At 45.1% G+C, this 21,530-nt stretch overlaps 1 protein-coding gene across 5 annotated transcripts in view; it reads right to left on the reverse strand.

The window, feature by feature from the left end:
* Window positions 1-21,530, reverse strand: part of LRP4 (LDL receptor related protein 4) — a 104,128-nt gene that overhangs the window by 50,673 nt on the left and 31,925 nt on the right. For all 5 annotated transcript variants that reach the window (XM_027831868.3, XM_037900192.2, XM_037900191.2 and 2 more), the window contains exon 2: window positions 5,850-5,996. In XM_027831868.3, the coding sequence (XP_027687669.1) occupies window positions 5,850-5,996 (147 nt within the window). The remainder of the gene's footprint in view (window positions 1-5,849; window positions 5,997-21,530) is intronic.

A 21,530-nucleotide genomic window follows, 5' to 3' on the forward strand; every position in this document is an offset into this window, starting at 1 on the left:
GGCTGCAGGGGAGGGCGGGCGCGGTTTGCAGTGCTAGTAGTGCCTGGAGCACATCCACGTGGCGCTCCATAATGCTTAAGAGCCGCTCTGTGGCTTTGTTCTGGCGCGCCACATTCTCCTTTCGGTCCCTCTTCTCGCTGTCCTGCCACCCCTTCAATTCTTGTTTTTCGGCCGCGGAGTGCATCATGACATCACGCAGAACGTCCTCTTTAGTTCTTCATGGTCGCTTTCTAATTCTGTGCAGCCGTTCAGCCGGTGATAACAAAGAGGGAGGTTGGGCTCCCAAGGTCATATCTGTGAAGCCAAAATGCAACATTTTACAGAAGCAGTATTGTTTGCAACACACAGACCACTGATTCGGTGATTTAAAACACAGCCACTATTCACATACCTGTCACTAACTGGCTGACCCCAGGAAGCACACATGAGCCACAAGACCCCCAAAATGGTGAGTAGCCGCAGGGGCAGGGTAAATCAGTGTTCCCAGTCCCTGCTGTACATTGGGCATGTGACTTTTGGGGAGAGCCACCAGTGTAGGGGGAGCCTTATAATCATTACTGTCCCCACATTTTCCACAGGCTGTGTTCATTATCTCGCTGCTGAGGGTGAGCACGGAATCAAGGGAGGGTCTTCTCCATGATTGCAGCTTCCGCCCTGGCCCTTATGCAGCTCGCCTGTGTGCAGCAACGGTTCCCACCCCCCCAGTGACGGCAGAGTGGCGCAGGAAAGTTACCCTTAATGGGGCAAGAAACAAAAGCAGCTCTGCTACAGAACCTGCAGTAGCAGATTGCCCAGTATCTCCATGAGAGTTTCCTGGAAATCTCGGAGGCAGATTCCTGCGAAGTGAGGGAGTCAAACAAACACCCTGTTCCAACACTCAGACTAGGCATGTGGTGGTATGAGCATCATAGAGACACAAGCCTGCTTTCTGCAACCCCCTTGTCCCCAATAACTCGCTTCAGCGATTCCCAAAATCAAAGCCACTTACCAGGGGCCTCCTCTCCTGTTTGCGCTTCACCAAGCTCTGACCGCTGTGACTGGCTAGCCTCCTCTGCAGTAGGGAAGAGCTCCTGGCTGCATGTATCTCTGACCTCTGAGTCGTCCTCTGAGTCCCCCTCCCTCTCCACATCCTCGTCCGAGATCTCCTCCTCCTGGCTCGATCCACTCTCGACTGGCACGCAAGCCACCAAAATAGCCACAGTGGCCTTTACAGTGGAGGTGGGGTCGCCCCCAAGTATCATGTCCAGCTCTTTGTAGAATCAGCAGCTTGTGGGCGCAGCACTGGTGCGGTGGTTTGCCTCCCAGAACTTGTGGTAGGCGTTCTGCAGCTCCTTCACTTTGACCCTGCACTTCAATGTGACCAAGTCACGGCCTCTTTCTGTCATGCATCGTGAAATCTGTCCATAGGTACCATAATTCCTATGGCTGGAGCACAGCTGGGACTGGACAGCCTCCTCTCCCCAAATGCTGATGAGGTCCAGCAGCTCGGCATTGCTCCAAGCGGGGGATCGCCTGGTGTGTGGAGCAGGCATGGCCACCTGGAAAGATGCGCTGAGACCACTGCACACATCACCGAGCAAACAGGAAGGGGGCTTTCAAAATTCCCAAGGAATTTAAGGGGTGAGGCTCACGGTTGGTCACCTGAGGCAGGGCAGTAGGAGTTCAAACCAATGACCAAAGAGGCGAGAACAGGCATTGTGGGACACCTCCAGGTGGCCAACTGCAGTGCTGTAATCAACCAGGGTGTCTACATTGGCACCACAACACTGTAGCCCCAGCACTAAAAAAACCACCCTGACGAAAGGCATAGAGCTTTTTCAGTGCTGCAACTGCGCCGTTTCTGTGCACTAAATGGCTTGACAGTTACACCTCGGGCTTTACATTGCAGAAAGCTGCTTTACTGCACAGAAACTTGCCAGTGTAGACAAGGCCCTAGATTTGGGGTGGGAGTGAGATTTCCCGCCTCCGGGGGAAGATCTGACAGGTGGTTGGTAGCCACCATAGTTAGACGGAGCTTAAAACCTAAGACAAGGCCCACTCTTAAAGGAGGACGTGTTCTCCTCTGTGCATCCCCTTCCTGCACCCGCTTTGGGCTGGCGCATCCCCTTTCATTGCTGCATGTCTTGCGCTCTTGTTCACCTTCCATTTCAAGCCCTCCCCATCTTTAACAACAATTAGCACCTTACCACTTCAAAGTTACAAATGGAACTAATATAAAATTAGTTAATTGCAATTAACTAGCTCAATTACTCCAGCATACACCTCACTTTATGGTCACAGATCCCACCTCAAGAGCGGAGACCTTTGGGTCTGGGTCACTGTTTGCCTTTGGGGTTATGAGTTCTAAAGTCCCCACAGTCCCCTCCCTCTCGGGAGTTGTTGATGAGCTCCTGAGAGTGCCATGCCCATTACTTCACTGATTGGACTGAGGAGGAGCTAGAGTACCATACCTTGCTGAAGGCTGGTCCCTGTACTTTCTTCTCCGTCTCAGATGGGAACACACATGTGGCTCCACAGAACTAGATTCATGGGCCAAAACACATCACATGGCTCATTCCAGTCTGACTCCTAGCTCCATGGTTTTCAAGGAATCTCAATGATGTCTTAACTGGGCCTTTAACTTCTGCAAGGGAAGCATGCAACCCTATTCCACTGCCTGGTACTTATGCCTATAAAAGCTACCTGGGAATTCAGGAGTTTTAGACATGGTGAAAATGAGCACACAGGAAACAGGGCAAGTTCAGAATAGGAGACAATGAGAGAGGGGAGCTGGAAGCAGACGAGTTCCAACAGGAGGAGGCAGTAGCAGGAACTCTAAACGGGACAACATATGGATTTTGAAGAAGCTGGATGAACAGTGGGAAAGTGGAAGGACGGAAAGGGTTAGGCCGTGATGGGAGTGCTCTTAAAGGTGCTTTGCAAGGAGCTTGTGAGAATCCAACACCTTCAGAAGTCTCTGGGAAGACTTTAACAGCCAGGCTAGGAAAGGGATTCAGCACTGTTGGCTTCAACAAGGAGCTTTCACCATAATTGCCAGGCAGAATGGGAGATTAATAAAGAAAGCAGTCACCAGCACCCCACATCACAAAGCTGTCCTGTCCCCAACAGGCTGGTAATATCACACAGCATGGTGCATGCTAGACAGCCACTCAGATGACTCAGCAGCCTCAATGGAGCAGAAGTGTTGTGAGTGCCTCTCTAAGCCTGGCAACTGGGAATGCTCACATAGTCCTGGGATTGGTGGGTTCTTTTTAAGTCCTTTGTGAGAGTCACCAGCTCCTCACCTCCAGCATGTAGCTTCTGCTTTTGCCTTCCTTCCTACCCTAGCTGTGAGCTGAAGAATTCTTTCCCTTTATCTACCCTGTTTATTTGTAGGTATTTACAGAGGCAGATCATTTTCCAACCCCTCCCCTCAAGTTACATTTATATAGGGTAGAAGTATCTCCTTCCAGCTCTTCTCCCATTTTACCAGTTTTGTTACCCTTCTTTGTATGCTCTAGCAGTTTGTCTCTCTCCTTCTAAATTGTGGAGACCAGAACTACACACAATAGTGTGGCAGGAGGGGGTCTAATCACTCCTGTCTCAGACTTGCTGTTTTCCAGAGAGCTCCCCCACACACACACAATTTGCAGCTGTGTTATCTCCCGTCCCTGAGTGCAAAGGGTCAGTCACTCAGATTGATTCATGTTGATGGCTTGATATTCCCAGGATTTCTAGCTCACTTGGTTGTCTGCAACTGCCATGTTTATTTCTTCTCCCTCCCAATCATAGGGAGGTCAGCCAACCTGATCACAGATCAGTTTTCCACCCTCCCCAGTTTGTGTGAAGCCTCACTCCTTGTGTGAAGCCCAAGTAGACCCTGTCTCCCTTTTATCTCCATCCTGCCTCAGTAAGCGCACTGGAGGCCACCAAGACCAATTTTCAAAGTCAGCCCAGGGTGCTTGGTTATCAGATATTCCTGCCTCAACTCCCCTATTCTCAACCTGAGACAGACAACTGGTGGGTTCCTGTTTCTCTCCTCCCACCTTTTTCAGGGATCGAGACTTTCCCTGGCTAGCAGGCACCCACCCCCACAGCACAAAGGTTCTTCTCAGAGGTTTTGTGCTTTTCTCCCTTGGCCCAGTCCTGCAGGTCTGGACAGATTCTATCCCCATTGCTCCACTTCCTCCTTTGTTCTTGGACTCTCCAAATATTGTCTCGGATTATTTCCCTGCTTCCTGCACAGGGTTCTCTTCCCACTGGTCAACTTTATATCAGAGTCCTGCTCCCTTTATTTTCCTGAGGGCCTATTTTCCCCCAGTGAGTTTCCCATGTTTCTAAATATTCTGTCCAGAGATGCAGGAACAAAGGTTGGGGAGGAAGGGAACTTCCCTAAAGCAGTGCAGGATTCTCCCACACCTACGCAGAGAAGCAAAAGGGGGCAGAGAAACATCAGTGGGATTCTCCAATACTCCATTGCACAAGGGAAATGAAATTTTCTCCCGCACAGATGTCAGAACAGCAGGAACCAAGGAGAGGTTGGGTAGGGACACACAATTCAGTGGAGAAAGATTTCCCCACCTCCACTAGAGACAGAAGGGCCTGGATACTAGGTCATTTGAAGAAAAGTAATTCTTTCAAATTGAGCTTTTATCCTCCACTGGAATCTGGAATCCCAGGAGGTGAGTAAAGGAAGCAGCTACATTTCCTTGTGGTCTTAGGGAGAGCATTTCTGCATTCTAATTCTTTTCCTTCCTGCTAGGCCCACTGGGAACCCAGCTTTTCATCGGTTCTCATCTGTGCACTCAGCTAAACGGACACTGACATCAGCTGTCAGATGATCTTGCTCACAGGATCCCATAGCAACAGGTGAATGAATGACAGGAGTGTAGCTTAGAAGGGCTGCTTTCCCCTCCCCTCACAGAGCACCCAGGGTGGGTAACATTGCAGCCTGCAAGATGGAGGGAGTGCACACTAGTCCAGAACATACTCACACAGCACATTTGTTTATTTTCTCCACCTATATAGCTCAGTTATTTACTGGGCAGCTGCCCCTTTCACATGAGGAAGAGGACCCTCCCCTCCCCTAACACAAACACAGTTCCTCCCACATGACCCCCAACCAGTCCCAAAAGCAAGAACGGGCCTTGCCCAATGCCCAAGGTTAATGGATTCTGGCTCTGTGAGACCAGGGAGTATGGGAGCCTCGGAGTCCGGAGCCCCCCAGCTACTGGCTTCTGAGCTCTGAAATCTGGGGACCATCAGCTCAAGCACCTTAGTAAACCGCAGGTGTTGTGATGGTAAATGGAAAAGCATCTCATATAGTCAGGGCCACTGGGGCTCCTAAAAAGGAGCCAGGTGGTGAAGGAGACACACTGCCCAAGAGCAATTATCTGAAGGGACGGTGGAGCAGAGAAGTAGGCTCGTTTGGCGTGTCTGTCTGTTCACAGGTTTTACATTTTAGTTCAAAACTATTTTCACCAGCTCAAACAGCATTAAATCAAAGTTAAAAAAAAAAAGCATGCTGGGGACTGAACATGGGTATAGTTCAGAGCAAGCCTCCTCCTTGACTTCCACTCTGACTACAGCTGCCTCCACTATTCCCATCCTGCGCTATCTATACACATAGTCCTGACCAATAGCTCTCTATTATTCCAGAAATAGGCCTCAGTCAAAAAGGACAGTTAGCAGGTGGGAAACAAACCAAGACGAACTCATTGTAAATCAGACACAGAGTTCTCAGGTCCGTAGAGGAAAGTTAAAGCCTTCATATTCAGCCTTCTCTCTCTCTCACACACACCCCCTCCCGCCTGCAGATACCTGCTAGCGTGCGCACACACATATACACACAAATGGAGTTATTTCCTTACTGCAGCCATCTTCATCACTGTGGTCCCCACAGTCATTGTCACCATCACATTGCCACTGAGCTGGGATGCATGTGCACTCGCCGAAGGCACTGACTGCACAAGTAAAGTGATTGCGTCCACAGGAACAGTCAGTGCTGCTTATTACACCTGCAAGGGGAGAGAGAGAAAATAACCAGATGATCAGAGAGAGGGAGAAAGGACCCCATTGTTTTAACGTAAGTGCACCAGCTTCCAAACAACGTCACAATTATTCTCCACATACACAATACACATGCACACGTGTGCAAACACATATACAACCCATTGCAAAAAGAAAAACACCTTCTATCCTTGGTCTCAATGATGTGCACAGATTCCCGGAGTGACACTATCTGGAGGTAACAACACAAAACAAGCAGCCAGAAAGAGGCCTAGGGATCAGCATAGCATGCAGATATTTGGGCTTCCTTAAATTTAATTGTAACTGCCACTTTGTCACCAGTGCATCTTTGTTATTTACTTGAGTCTAGTTCATCTAAGAGCAGACCCCTACGGATTTAAAACAGTGCACTGTAATTCACCTGCTGACATTTGCTGTCGCACCTCGTTGTGGTGCTCATGGAAACAAGAGAAGAACACAGGATCCATTTAAGAGAAAACGGAACAGAAGTAAACATGGGTGGAATCTTCCACAAGATCTGTAACAGTGAGATGGGTGAGGCTCTGGCATCAACTTCCAAGAGATAAGGTGGAAGCCCTGTCACCTAGGACCAGAGATGGGAAGACAAAAGCCATAGAGAACAGACTATAGGGAATAGTCCACGACTAGACCCGAAGGAATGGGTGGACAAGATGGCTTAATAGGCATTTGCATCTTTAATTTCTATGATTTGTGAATTAAGAACTCTTCCAATTTTATCCCAAGTCTTGCGATATTGTGCAGGGTGCTAAACAATCACATGATTTTCTGATTTCTGCCTTCAATCTTGTGAAGTTTTATCCTTATCCAAAATGGCCATCAGTCTCACTGATGATAATGGGAAATGAAATGAAACCACAGACTGCCCTCAGCAAGTTGGCCACCATGTCCCTTTAATCTTTGCATGTGAAAGTGAGCTGGCTGTCCCCAGGGAAGATGGTCACCATCTCCCAGGAGAATGCAGAGGATGCAGGAATGAAACTATAGTGACAGCAAGGAGGGTAAATCTGTTACATAACTGAGTGTTGCCTACACTTGTAATATTTGATATTTACTTAAAGCCCTCCTGGCATCTCAATTACATGAGCATCTCAGTTTCTAGCCTATTGGGGAGAAAAGCGTTGACATGAGACTCAAGTGCATCCTAAGAGCTTACAAACCAGGAGAGAAATATAAATAAAACTTTTATTTTAAAGTCTCATGATCTCTACAGGCCTAGCTCATGATATTGAACATTTGGGTTTGCAATACTGGAAATGGGACAGGAAACGGGACAGGAAACGATATGGAGTCAGGGGAATGTGGGGAGCCCGAGCAACAGAGGGTTGTGCTTAGGGAACATAACATGGCAGAAAAGGAGAATGTGAGTGGTAGGAAGCTGTGAGGGGAAAGGAAGGGAAGTATAGGAGGGGCAAGAGAGTTCATGGCCAGGTGGGGAACACCAGACCATGGGAGATCAGGGAGGCAGAGAGTGTGAGTGGGGCAGCCAAGCTAGGGAGGGGTACAGAGTGGCAGATCCCCACCCCCTCAGCAACAGGAAGGGGTGAACAGAGCCCCCTTTGAGCAGTGAACAGGGAGGATTGCATTTGCGTATGGGGGTGTATTTAAAGCTCAGTTTTGAACCTAAGATGATGGCGCACAAATTGGGGAAGGGTCTGGCTCTTCTCTTCAAGGTGAAAAATCAGAAGGGAGGCAAAAACCAACATGATTATTAATTTTTAAATATCTCAATCTTTAAACTAATCTCATGAATTTTGGGGGTCTGATGCATGATTTTTGAACATATGAGCTGGCAATACTGAACACTTGCAGCAGACGTCCCAGCCCCCCTTCACACATACAGAGCACTCCAGAATGACTCAGTAGGAAGGAAAACAAAGGAGGCCATCAGACCCAGACAGTGCGGAGCTAGGGTTGCCAGGTGTTCAGTTTTTGACCTGAACACCCGGTGGAAAAGGACCTTGGCGGCTCCAGTCAGCACCGCTGACCGGACCTCTAAAAATCCAGTCAGCGGCACTGCAGGGCTTAGGCAGGCTCCCTGCCTGCCTTGGCTCCGCGCTACTCCTGGAAGCGGCCGGCATGTCCAGCTGCTAGGCACAGTGGTGGCCACAGGGGCTCCACGCACTGCTCCCGCCCCAAGCGCCAGCTCCGTAGCTCCCATTGGCAGGGAGGTGCAGCGCATGGAGCCACCTGGCCACCCCTGTGCCTAGGAGCCAGAGGGAGCTGCCGGTTGCTTCTGGGAGCCACCTAAGGTAAGTGCCACCCAGAGCCTGCACCTCTCACCCCCTGCCCCAGCCCTCCTGCACCCCAAACCCCACATCCCCAGCCCCACTCCAAAGCCCGCACCCCCAGCTGGAGCCCTCACCCCCTCCTGCACCCCAACCCCCTGCCCCAGCCCAGTGAAAGTAAGTGAGGGTGGGGAAGCATGAGTGACAGAGGGAGGGGAGATGGAGTGAGCGGGGGTGGGGCAAATGTGCTCAGTTTTGTGTGATTAAAAAGTTGCCAACCCTACGCTGAGCTAATCAGCAACACCAGCAATGGGGGTTCCATGCTATCTGAAGTCAAACACCTACTAGTCCTCTACAGAATCCTTAAAGGAAAAAAAGAGGGTTGATAAGATCTGAACTTTTAGTGTATCTGTTTTAAATTAAAAAGACTCCTAGACCTTCTTTAATAGACCATAAGGAGAGTTGTGGGGAGGAGAGAAGACATTCAAGCTTTTCCTCCCTCCCCTGCTTCCTTTGCACATCATTTTTAAAAGGCTTCATGGAAACATGTTCTGAGAAGGAATTTTAAAGAATAGAGAAATAGTCAACATTTGGTGCAAAAAGGAAAGAAAAAAATGCTTCAAGAGTAAAGCGCTGGGACAAAGATGAGAGAGTGGGAAAAGGAGACCAAGGGAATGATGAGGTGGGAATTGATAGCAGAGCAAAGGGGTGGGGGAAGAAAACAGAAATGTAGGCATTAGCCAAGTATTACAGAGCCCTGAAAATGAGGCCAAGCTAAGAAACTTGAGTATGATTCAGAAGGTGGGGAAAGCCAAAGACGGTGTTCAAACAGGAAAGCAAGATGTCATCCATGGAACTTGCTTGACTATTGGAAGTTAATCATTTGGGGTAAATAATCAGCTTGCCAATTCAAAATTAAGTTTACAAGAACAAGCACCCCCTTCAAAGCTCTTCACCAACCCACACTGTGATAGAAAAACACTCAAACTGGAAACTTATGAAAATTCAGGGCAAACCATCTTCTGCTGGAAGCCTACCACTGCCTAGAAAGGCAGAAACCTATTGCATTTTGTCTCTGTGCTCTCAAGTTGTCCTTACCTAACCCCTTTCTATGGTCAACTTCACAGAGCACCAATTATTCTACCATTTTGCCCAACAGTACCTGGCAACTTATCTGAGATAGTCTGAATTCTGACTGTGCTCTAAGGGAAGACACAGCAGCACCTCCAGCTTCCCGCTCCCATACAGCAACAATCTGGGAGGTAAAGGAAAGTGGATGAGACTTTATAGTTTCAGTGTTGTCCCCTTCTCCACAAAAAACAGAATAAAAACATAAATTGAACAGAGGGCTAAGCCTAGAGCAAGTTTGAGCCAGCCAATTTGAGGTGGCATCTGCCAACCACAACAAGTAAAGCGTCAAGACAGTCAACTCCCAAACTTGGGGGGAAACTTTTACAAATTACTTTTAGATGAATGGCCAATCAGAGGTTTATTTTTATGGGGCATTAGTTTTGCTGCCAAATATCAAGATGGTGATGGAGCTTAGAGAGCTGAAGGGGAATAACTGTCTAGTAACATTAAGAATTCACTGTGTGTGCTGCAACTTAGTCTGCTATATTCCCAATTTTATTATTATCTTTAAAGTTAAACTCTTCTATTAATCATAGAAATGTAGGGCTGGGAGGGACCTCGAGAAGTCATCAAGTCCAGCCCCCTGTGCTGAGGCAGGACAACGTACAGCTAGACCATCCCTGACAAGAGATTGTCCAAGTAAATGTGCTTTGCTTGGCCTAAACTGAAAAATAGTTGAGCCATGTGCCTTTTATGATCTTCAGCGGCCTAATATTTTGTGGTTTGCGATCTTTCGTTTTACTGGCCTTGTGGTTATTGCTAAGTGCCTTTTATAAACCCCACTTTACCCTGACAACACTGCAAGCTGAGGACACTGCACCCTTGTACAGATACTACAACCCCCTCCCCCCAACACTGAGAAATAGGCTTAAATTTTTGTACATAACTAATCACAATTAATTTGTGTAAAAGAACTAACCGCAGATAGGTGGACAATATCTCTCTTCTACAAACACAAAAGGTAAAATCCCCCCTTCCCCTCCAAAGTCAATGAGAGTTTTGTCCTTGATTTCAATGAGGCAAGATTTCAGGCTCCATGTCCAACACTCTGCTCTAGCCTCTCACATACAGCATACCCGGAACTTTATTGCTGCTCCCCCCGTAACCGGAGACACCTAGAAGACTGGGAAGAACAGTCTCCTAATCCTTAGAGTACCAAATTACCTTGAGGGAAAGTAGAAAGAGTGCAGTGGGTGTGAGGAGACTCAATGAAGCGTCATTCCTTGCTGGTGAGTGCTCTCTCTAAAAATAGGGCATATGTGATAGGAAACTAACCAAGTGCACATCAGTGTGGAACATGACCCGTCTCACGTTTCAATCCCAATCAGCTAGAGGAATCTGGAAATGGGCCGGAAGTCAGAGTGTCTCCCCTCCGGGCAACTAAATAAGCAACCAGGCAGAAACATCCCCTTATAACCACATTAGAATGTCACTCACTTGGGCTACTGCAGACTCCTCTACAACAGGAACACACACTGGCATCCCCAATCTTGACTTTGCTAAACATTTATCTAGAACTTTTCATTGGCAAGGAGACCCAGACACTATTGACTCTCTATACATAAGAATCACTTCACCTGTCTCTGAAGCAAAATGGAAACTGTTTAACAGCACATAGAAACCCCCTAGCTACAGGAAGATGGTAAGAATATTGACTCAGTTGGAGGGCTAACTGCACCTCTGACCCCTCCTGCTCTCTTTAAGAGCACCACCTCGGGTTTTGGGCCTCAAGTGGTCACCTCTCTAGGGGTAGAGTCACACAATTTTCCCATTCTTAGACCAGCCCCTGGGCTGCAGTCCTCAGCAGGACAGACTTCTTTTCAGTGCCTAAAGTTCTCTTCCCTCCAAGAGCAATGATAGTGGTGCCCAGTAATCAAGCAACCTTCTTCAAGCAAAATTTTATTTATTTAGAATGAAAGCATTATAGAGAAAACAGATCTAAAAAACAATCAACCATCCTATATGCAGACCTATCTACCTAGAGTTTACCATCCAAAAAGCAGACTAACAAACTCAGAGAATTGGTAGATAAGGTGCCATAGGAAGAAAATTTAAGGGAAAAAGGAGTTCAGGAGAACTGGCAGTTTCTCAAAGGGACAATATTAAAAGGTACCACTGCAAAGTATCCCAATGCAAAGGAAATGCTGGGATGAACAGAGGCCATCAGCACTCCATCAGGAGATCTTTAATGACCTGAAATCAAAAAGGAATTCTACAAAAAGTGGAAACATGGATGAATTGCTAAGGACTAGAGAACAATAGCACAAGCATGTAGGGACAAAATCAAAAAGCCTAAGGCACAACTTGACCCTTGCTAGGTGTAACTCATAATAAGGCAGTGACAAGAGATTCTTTAAATATATTAGGAGCAAGAAAAAGATGAAGGAAAATGTAGCAGGGAAGGAGAGCTAATAACTGATGATATCAATAAAGCTGAGGTGTTTCATGCCTATTTTGCTTCAGTCTGCACTAAAACGGTTAATAGCAACTGGATACTCAACACAATTAACACGAATGACAAGGAAGAAGGAACACAGGCCAAAATTGGGAAAGAACAGGTTAAAGACTATTGAGTTAAGTTAAATGTATTCAGGATGGCAGGGCTTGATGAAATTCATCCTAGGGTACTTAAGCAACAAGCTAAAGCAACCTTGGAACCATTAGTAATTATCTTCAAAAACTCCTGGCAGATGGGTGAGGCCCCAAAAGACTGGGCAAACATAGTGCCTATCTTTACTTCATTTGAGAAAGAAAAATCAAATGCACAACTATAAATCAAGATAAATATGAGTCAACAGTGTAACACTGTTGCAAAAAAAAAAAAAAAAAAAAAAAGGAAACATCATTCTGGGATTATTAGTGTTGTAATCAAGACACAAGAAGTAATTCTTCAACTCTCCTCCACGCTGATTAGGCCTCAGTTGGAGTATTGTGTCCAGTTCTGGGTGCCACATTTTAGGGAAGATGTGGACAATTCTGAGAAAGTCCAGAGAAGAGCAACAAAAATGATTACAGGTCTAGAAAACCTGACCTATGAAGGAAATAGAAAAAATTTCAGTTTTTTGTTTAGTCTGGAAAAGAGGAGACTGAGAAAGGACATGGTAAGTTTTCAAGTATGTAAAAGATTGTTTAAAAAAAAAAAAAAAAGGAAGAAAAATTGTTTTTGTTAACCTCTGAGGATAGGACAAGCAGCAATAGGCTTAAATTGCAGCAAGCGCAGTCTAGGTTGGACATTAGGAAAAACTTCCTAGCTGTTAGGGTGGCCAAGCATTGGAATAGACTGCCTAGGGAGGTGGTGGAATCTCAGATATCGGAGATTTTTAAGAGCAGGTTAGACAAACACCTGTCAGGGATCGATCTAAATACTTAGTCCTGCCATGAGTCCAGGGGACTGGACTAGATTACTTCTCTATGATTCTAAAGTGGGGAATAGCTGGCTATGTGGTAGTACTGCTGAAAAGGATCTGGAGGTTATAGAGGATCACAAATTGAATATCAGTGAACAATGTGATGCACTACAAAAAAGGCTAATATTCTGGGGTGAATTAGCAAGAGCGTCATATGTAAGACACTGAATGTAATTGTTAGGCTCTACTCAGCTCTGGTGAGGCCTCAGCTGAAGTATTGAATCCAATTCTGGGCACATATAGCAAATATATGGACAAAATGGAGAGAGAGTCAAGAGGAGAGCAACAACGATAAAAGGTTTAGAAAACCTGACCTATGAAGGAAGGTTACAAAAAACTGGACACGTTTAGCCTTGAGAAAAGACGACCAAGCAGGGACCTGACTCCAGTCTTCCAATATGTTAAGGGCTGTTATAAAGAGGACGGTGATCAATTGTTCTCCATGTCCACTGAAGGTAGGACAAATAGTAACTGGCTTAATCTGCAGAAAGGGAAATTTAGTTTAGATATTAGGAAAATCTAACTAGAGTGGTAGTTAAGCTCTGGACTAGGCTTCCAAGAGCCCATGGAATCCCCATCACTGGAGGTTTTTAAAAACAGGTTGGAGAAACACCAGTCAAGAATGGTCTAGGTTTACTTGGTCCTGCCTCAGAGCAGGGGGCTGGACTTGACTTTTCAATGTCCCTGCCAGCCCTACAGTTTTAGGATTCTATCCCTCTCATGTTAGTCTAGCAGGACCAACTTCTTCAGAGCTTCTCAGTGTCAACCCGTCCCCTTGAACAGTTCCCGACAACTGATCCGCTCTTCCTCTCCCGAGAGAGCTTATTAACTTGTTTAGTGTCCTGTTGATCTCTAGTTTCCCAGCCTGGCAAAACAGCTGTGCAACATCAGGCTGAAGCCTGGAAGCATGCCATTGTCCTATAATTACACCTCAATGTGTGTTGGTAGGTTTGCTTTTCTCTAGCTCCTGTGTTGCTTTCCTGGTTGTTTCCCCTCCTCCCCATCCCAGTTCCCTATTAAGCTAGATCAATACATTCATATAGGAAAGTCTTATAACCCAACATACAATAACTTTCCCTTACTGACCAGGTCACATACAGCATTCATAAAGTTATTACATTTCAGTAGTCTGAGATTATTACATAGCAGCTCCACATCCATCACAAAAAATACATCCTTTGCAGGGGAATTTAGGGACTCAGAATGTAATCACCCAGACTGGACTTTGCAGCCCCCTGTTTTATTAGAGGTGCCCTTTTTCAGATGAGATTAAAAGTCTTGCTTCATTTAACTTCCCATGGCCCTTTTCCTTCCAAGGGTAGGGATGTTAATTCCAATTTCAGCAAGAGCATAAGAACGGCCATACTGGGAGGAGAGGGTGTTACAGGCTGGCTGACCCATTAAGGAGAGTCAGGGCCAGCCTCACTTGTGATGGCTGAGATCCCCCACCCCACTGATCCTGATAGGCTAGAGATCAAATGGCCTTGTTCAATTATTAGGCCCAGCTGAGAACAAGATTCCTTTATTTCATATTTGTTTTGGACTGACTTTGGACTCTGTTACTCTGGATGGGAGTTGAACGCTTGTAATGACCTGACTGGAGGGTGAGCCACCAGAGAGGGCTGGTAACACAGTACAGGAAACTGAGGCACAGCAGCTGCAGTGCTTTGCTCACTATGAGGAGTCACACTGGTGTGACAGCGAGATAACATGCTAACATAATAGCGAGATAACATAAATATTTGAAGCATCTGAACCCCTTATTGGGAAACCCCAAAGTAGACACTGCAAAACCTGCCTTACAAGGGAAGCTATCCTTTTAGCAGGAGTGTCTCTGACACTCCCCTCAGAACACAAAATTGAAGCAGTGGTGCCTGAAGCCTTTGAAACTATTGGCCTGTCCCTACAAGTGGTACATTAGAATGCAAGTTATACAAACTTCTTAATCAGATATCAAATCTCTGGAGGCCAGGGTGCATGCAGGCAAAGTTAGTTCAGCTTCTCCCACTACTAAAACATCTTGGTGGCCTTTATCAGTGAGCAATGCCCCTTCTGACATCAGAATGTGTTGGTTTAATGTTCCTTCTCCACTGTCTGCCAGTAGAGCTCTCTGTTTAAACAATGGTCAGCAAATCTCTCTTCTAAAGCTGGATTAACTGTACTCTCCTTCAGTGGAAAACTGCTATTTGGGGAAGAGAGGAAAAATCCAAAATGTTCAGTCTCCCTCAAGATAGGCAAGCAAAGAAAGTATAGCCATTTGCTATAGAAACTGATTCAGGGAAACAACTTCCTGCAGACCAGGAAGGGAATTTCATTCCAGCCTAACTATGCTCAGGGCAATTCAAAGATCAGAGAACTGCCCTAACCTCAAGAGACAAATTGCATGATGCAAAACCAAGCCCAGCTCTTAACAGGGGACGACTACAAAACTATTCTGGTATAGGTCTGCAGTTACCTATAGGTGCTACAAACACTGGTAGAGGGGCATGCTACAGAATTTGCCCCAGAGCCTTAATGAAAACATGAATTCTAACCATGCTTCAAATAAACTGTCAAGCAATTGTGGGATCTTGGAATAGAGAAATGAAAAAGGCCTTTTAGACCTTCAACTGAACTTTTCTGGTGTCTTGTCAAGTGTAATTTTATATACTGCCAACAGTGAGGCTTCCACACCTTCCCTGGCTCTCACACTTTAAATAAATAAAACAGAGTTCTGATAGTAATCAAAAATATTGCCTAATTTTTTTGACTTTTATCTTCAGCCTATTACTCTTAGTACAACTGTCATCCAGGGCCAAGTTCAGCAGGTCTGGGTTATAATATAAGGAAGACAGGTGCAACAAGATTGCAGTCAATTAAGATTTGAGAGCAGCAAAAGAACATAGGAGTTAATGCTAGCAAAAGGGATTCAGGGGAAGTGGAGACAGATTCTTACGAGTACTTTTAAGAGTAAACTAATATAAGAAAAACTGGTGAAAAACTGGAGGGAGTAGAATTAATGACTAAAGGGGAAAAGAGACAGGAGGCTTTTTAAAAATAGATCTTAAAATAAATAAGTCTAGACACTTAGGGCCCAATCCTGCTCTCACTGAATTGCCACCAACTTCAGTGGAAGACAGAGCCAGCAGTTAGCGAATAACGAAGAGCTTATAGAAAGAGCTATTGGTAAAGAGCAGATAGGGGAATATTTGGAAAATGTGAACATAAGCCTCAAGAACGAAACGCTCAAGAGGTGGGGATGACTTAGAGTTGCTTTCTTCTCTCTTTAAGTTATATACTCACACCTTGTGAGAGCGAACACTGGAACTCAAGACTCCTAAATTCTAGTCCCACTTCTTCCACTGACTAAGCGCAATATCTTGGGCAAATTATTTCATCTGTAAAATATACTACTTCAGCAGGACACCTGCCTTAAGGCTTAATGCTTGTAAAGAACTTTGGTATCCCTGAATGAAAGGTACTATAGAAGGGTAGATCATCATCACCATAAAGTCCTCCTATTCACAAAACTAATTCAACTTGTCTTGGTTATGAACCCACATGATCAAACTCTGGCTAAAGGACCACAAACAAAGGGAAATGAGAAGTGGCAACATGTCAAGCTGGGGGGTGGGGGGTGGTGGTGGAAGTGCTAACAGATACCATCGGGAACAGTGTTAGATCAAGTCTTATTAAGTATCTTCATTAGTGATCTGGAGGAGAATAAATGGCACATTAAAGAAGTCTGCAGATGATACCAAAACAGGACTTGCTGCAAACACCACTGAAGACAGAAAAGTAATACAAAAGGGACCTTAAAAGATTAGAAATATGGGCAGGAAATTAAGATTCAACCTAGAAAAAAATGCAGCTAATGCATCTGGTAGAAAATAATTTGAAACAGACTCCCAAATACTCTGAGGGAAGTAAAAATCTGGAAAGCAGCAATGCTTAGAGAAACTAAGGCGAGACAATGGACAAGTTAGACATGGGTTTACAGTACAATACTGAAGCCAGAAAATAGATATGAGCTACATATGCAGAGGCCTGGCATCAGGGAGCTGAGAGGTCCCTCCCTAAATAGATCTGAAATAAAACATTCAATTCTAGGTACCACAGCACCAGAAAAATGTAGAGAAAGTGGAGGGAATTCTTAGAACAAAATTAATCAGAGTGCTGAAGGGGTTTCAGAGAAAAAACACAATATATAGCTTGGGTTAAGTGACAACTAAGGGAAGACATAGCAATAACCATCTACAAATATCTGAAGAGGTTAATACCAATAAAGGAGAGGGATTATTCAGGGTGATCACAGGGATAAAATTATGAGTAAGGAAGTGCAATGAAGAAAGGGAACATTTAGACTGAACATCAACATTCCCTATTCCTGACTGTGAGATGCATTAGGTTGTGGTATTGTCTCCCTAGGAAAAGGATGGAAGTCCCATTACTTGAGATACTTAAGACTAAACTGGACAAAGCACCTGGAGAAGAGACTGTAGAAAACAATCTTGCCTTGCAACGGCTCGAAGGGAAGTGTGCAGTGTGAAAGAGGGATGGACTATATAAAAAACAATATAAGAAGTTTTCCGTATCAACTAGGCAACTGCTGAACCTGCTGCTCCAAATAACTGGTGTGGCAAGGCCCATTTATTTAGAGGAAAATAAAGTCAGTCACTCAAAAGTTCAGACAGTTCCATCTCCACACATTGCCTGGAAAGAGCTAAATCCAAGAGTCTGGACGAGTCTAAAAGAACCAAAAGAAACTCCTTCATTCTTTAGTTCCCTACTTCTCTTGACGTAGGAGTGCACAACTCAGGGATCTTTTCTCTACATTTAGTTGCCACTGAATGATAGAAAATTTGCATTGTTATATGGGTTTTAACAAGATACCTCACTTTGGTCCAGTTAAAAAGGCCTCCACTGTCACTCTAACTGTGCCAAATACAACTAAATGTCACATGAATCACAACCCAGGTCTTAGAGTAGCAGCCATGTTAGTTTGTATCCGCAAAAAGAAAAAAAAAAGGACTTGTGGCACCTTAAAGACTAACAAATTTATTTGAGCATAAGCTTTCGTGAGCTACAGCTCACTTCATCGGATCATCTGATGAAGTGAGCTGTAGCTCACGAAAGCTTATGCTCAAATAAATTTGTTAGTCTCTAAGGTGCCACAAGTCCTTTTTTTTCTTTTAACCAAGGTCTTGTTAGCTGGCTCAAAATGCTTGCCAAGGGATACTTTCCATCCAAGCAGTCCAACACAATACCAGCCTCTCAAACCAGTCTTCAAGCATCATGAGTTTGGAGAGTTATAAATCCAACGACAATCATAGAATATCAGGGTTGGAAGAGACCTCAGGAGGTCATCTAGTCCAGCCCCCTCTGCTCAAAGCAGGACCAATCCCCAATTTTTGCCCCAGATCCCTAAATGGCCCCCTCAAGGATTGAATTCACAACCCTGGGTTTAGCAGGCCAATGCTCAAACCACTGAGCTATCCCTCCCCCCCAATATCAATGAGCAAATCTTTTTTCTAGAACCAGAACCTCTATCCTTCAGAGAAGGATTTGGCATGCCTGAAATACCCTAGTCTTCAAGGCTGCACTATCATCACTCTCTTCTCAAGAGTTTCTGATAGCATTAGATCCTGAATAAGACAGTTTACATCCTCACAGTTTCTCTGTAGAATGCATCACTCAAAAACTTACACTGGGGCCCATTAATTTCTGTATCAGGTTTAATATTTTGTTTTGTACCTCCAAAGTACTCACTGGCTGAGGTCCAGCTTCTTCAATCTTTTATCACCACGTATTTGCACTCATTCACTGAGGCCAGACTCAGTTGGCTACTTGCTTCGTCCTACATAGAACCTTTGAGTTCCAGAGAGTAAGAGAATTATGTTTCCTGCATGTAGAATGTACTTCCTATTGCTAATAGACATACTCCTGTCTTGACATTAGGTTTGCTGCAGCTTTTGCCTTCTCTTAAGCATAGACCATTTTATAACATATAGCTCATACAAAGCACTCAGCGACTCTTGAAGGATACTGCAGAGAAATGCCTTTTACTTTAAGTCATGAGCGGCTTTTTCTTGCTTCATTACAAGCTCCTGTGAAATGCAACCAGTAACTATTTCCTACCACACAAACACAGCATTGCAACTAAACATCTCAGGGACAGATCTTACATGGCCACCCAAAATGATAAATGACTTTCACACAGTACCATTTAATGTGTCTGAGTGGAGTGGTCATGAGCCACCAACTGGAAAGAGGTAAACATGAAAAGATTGCTTCTGTACAATGTGGTCCAGAGCTGTCACCACCAGCCTCTGGAAACACCAGCCAGAGAACTCATAGTCAGGACATCACCTGCAAGACAGAATGTAAGTGATTCAATCCCTAAAAATTCAAACAACTGAATGTCTCCTAACTCTAACCCAGTACTAACTACCTTGCAAGTTAGCCAGTCACCTCAGCAACGTGATACAGTGACCATCTATCTCTTCCACTCAGATGTTGTTTACCCCAAGCCTCCCAACCAGCATGGGACAGCAAACAGTAAAGTCACCCACTGCTCATTCCCACTCATGAAATGACAGTCAAGTTAAATTAATAATTAACCATTCTTTCAACTTACACTATTAGGAGACCTTATCAGACATTGGACAACTGCTAAATCCAAACTAGATGACTGGGTAAGGGAGCAACATGCTGCTGTAACAGAAGACCAGAGCTAGGAGGTGTTTCAGATGTATTTCACTCCCTGCAGTGGGGAGTGTCCTAATGAATTTCATTAATCACCCTCCTTAGGGAATGAAATTTGTAGAGCATTCAAACAGGGAGCCCCCTTCCTGCTTTACAACTCCTATTCCATCCCAACAGAACAAGGGCAGCACTTTGCTCCATCACATATGCTTCTCTTCCCAGCTTCCCCAGTTACAGGACTCCTGATGCCAAGGTTTCACTCCCAGGACCTTTCCAATTATCTACCTTTCAGAGAGACATTTCCCCTAATCCATAGGCAGAGGAACTCCTTCAACCTTACAACTGTGCATACCACTTCATGAAGGACATAGGCTGTCCAGCTTCAGTGAGATGGTACTCCTATTGTGTTGGGTGGACCACTGGCTAGACACATGGTGTAGTCTCCTTCTAGATCCCAGCTGCCAAACTATATTAGAAGCTAAAAAATACATTAAAGACTGTAATATTTATTTCCCCCTGTAAACAATTGCTATAGTTGCCAGAGGGAGGGTTATGAAATCACCTATAGGAGGAGAGGAAACCAGAGGTATCTCAAAGAATCTCTCTGTAGAGGTTCACATAATGAAGAGTTTGAGAACCCTCATGAGTCAGGGCATAAGCCAACCACTAACTGCCCAGGGTTAAGAAGAAACTTCCTCTGTAGCATTTGACACTGGCCACTCTCAATATTGAATGAGATGGGCCACTGGTCTAATCAATTATGGCAAGTCCTATGACAGACCCAACTACTCTCTACTTCCAGACCTCAAAACCCCACTACTTGGGTCTCAACATTTCGTTCACAAAGGACTCTGCAGAACCCTGGAGGTCAAACAGACTATAGACCAAACAGTTGGAGAACTGTTTGCTTATTATAGCGCTGCCAAAAAGGGTCCTGTCTTTTGGATTTCACTGATTTTTCAATTATCCATCTAGGGACTAAACCCACTCCCACCAGCAGCTATTTTCTCGTGACCAAACAGATATCCAGCAGTCACTCCCCAACTCCATCCATTACTGAGTCATTTCTTGGATCTTTTCAGAATCAGAGTTTCAGAGTTATTTCACAAGTCAGGAAACTTTACAGCTCTGCCCTACCACTGTTTCGCATGAGGTTTAGAACCCTTTGATGTGTGTCACCCATGCCAGTAGCATAGGAGACTGGCAGTTTGAGTTACATACATGAATTCCTCCCCCCTTCTACCTCAACCTCTCTCTGCTTCAATCACTCAGGCATTAACTTTCAGAACAGTTCTAGAACTGCCTCCTGGAATGGCAATATTATCACCATCCTGGTTTATCCTACTTGCCCTGTTAACAACATATAAGAGGACAAACATTCCAAAATGCAATCTTTCCCCAAAATCTCTATCATGTCTTTTCCAAGCTGCCAGTCTCTGGAATTCACAAGTCACCTTGTTCAGCAGTTGGGAGGCGCTCCTGTCATCCCAGAATGAAAACTTCTACAGCACTCTCAGTCTGGCAGGGCTCAAAGTTGCAGTTTCTCTTAGCTCTCTTGAGCCCTTGGAGGAATCTCCTCTGACTGGGGTTGCCAGGATTAAGTCGGTTAAGATAATTTGGTTCTTGGAGAAGATATTTTTGTAGCCTATCTCCTACTATTATGAGAATGTAGGTGCTGCCAGACTAGTTGTTCTTTACCTTAACTTTTATCAGGTTGAATTGGCTCTTTTTCTGTGTCACATCCCACCAGCTCATTCACCTTTTGGGTAACAAAGGACTTCCCTGCTAGCGTGTGAACACTCTAATATTTCTAGCACACAGCTGATTCTCAACCCTCTCAGTCCTTCATTCCATTTGCCAACAGTTCTTTATTACACATTCTCTGAAGGATTTGGGTTCCATTTTCTTCAGGCTCACAGGCTTGTCTCACTTTCAGCTTCCTCTCCCCCTGCCCAAATCTCCACTCTCTTCTGGTCATCCCATTATCTGGTCCATCAGTGCTTGTTGGTACATTTCTGAGGGTCTCCTCAACAGAGGAGAGCATTTTGTATTT

This window comes from Chelonia mydas, chromosome 6 (genome assembly GCF_015237465.2).
Source record: "Chelonia mydas isolate rCheMyd1 chromosome 6, rCheMyd1.pri.v2, whole genome shotgun sequence".
Taxonomy (NCBI): Eukaryota; Metazoa; Chordata; order Testudines; family Cheloniidae; genus Chelonia; species Chelonia mydas.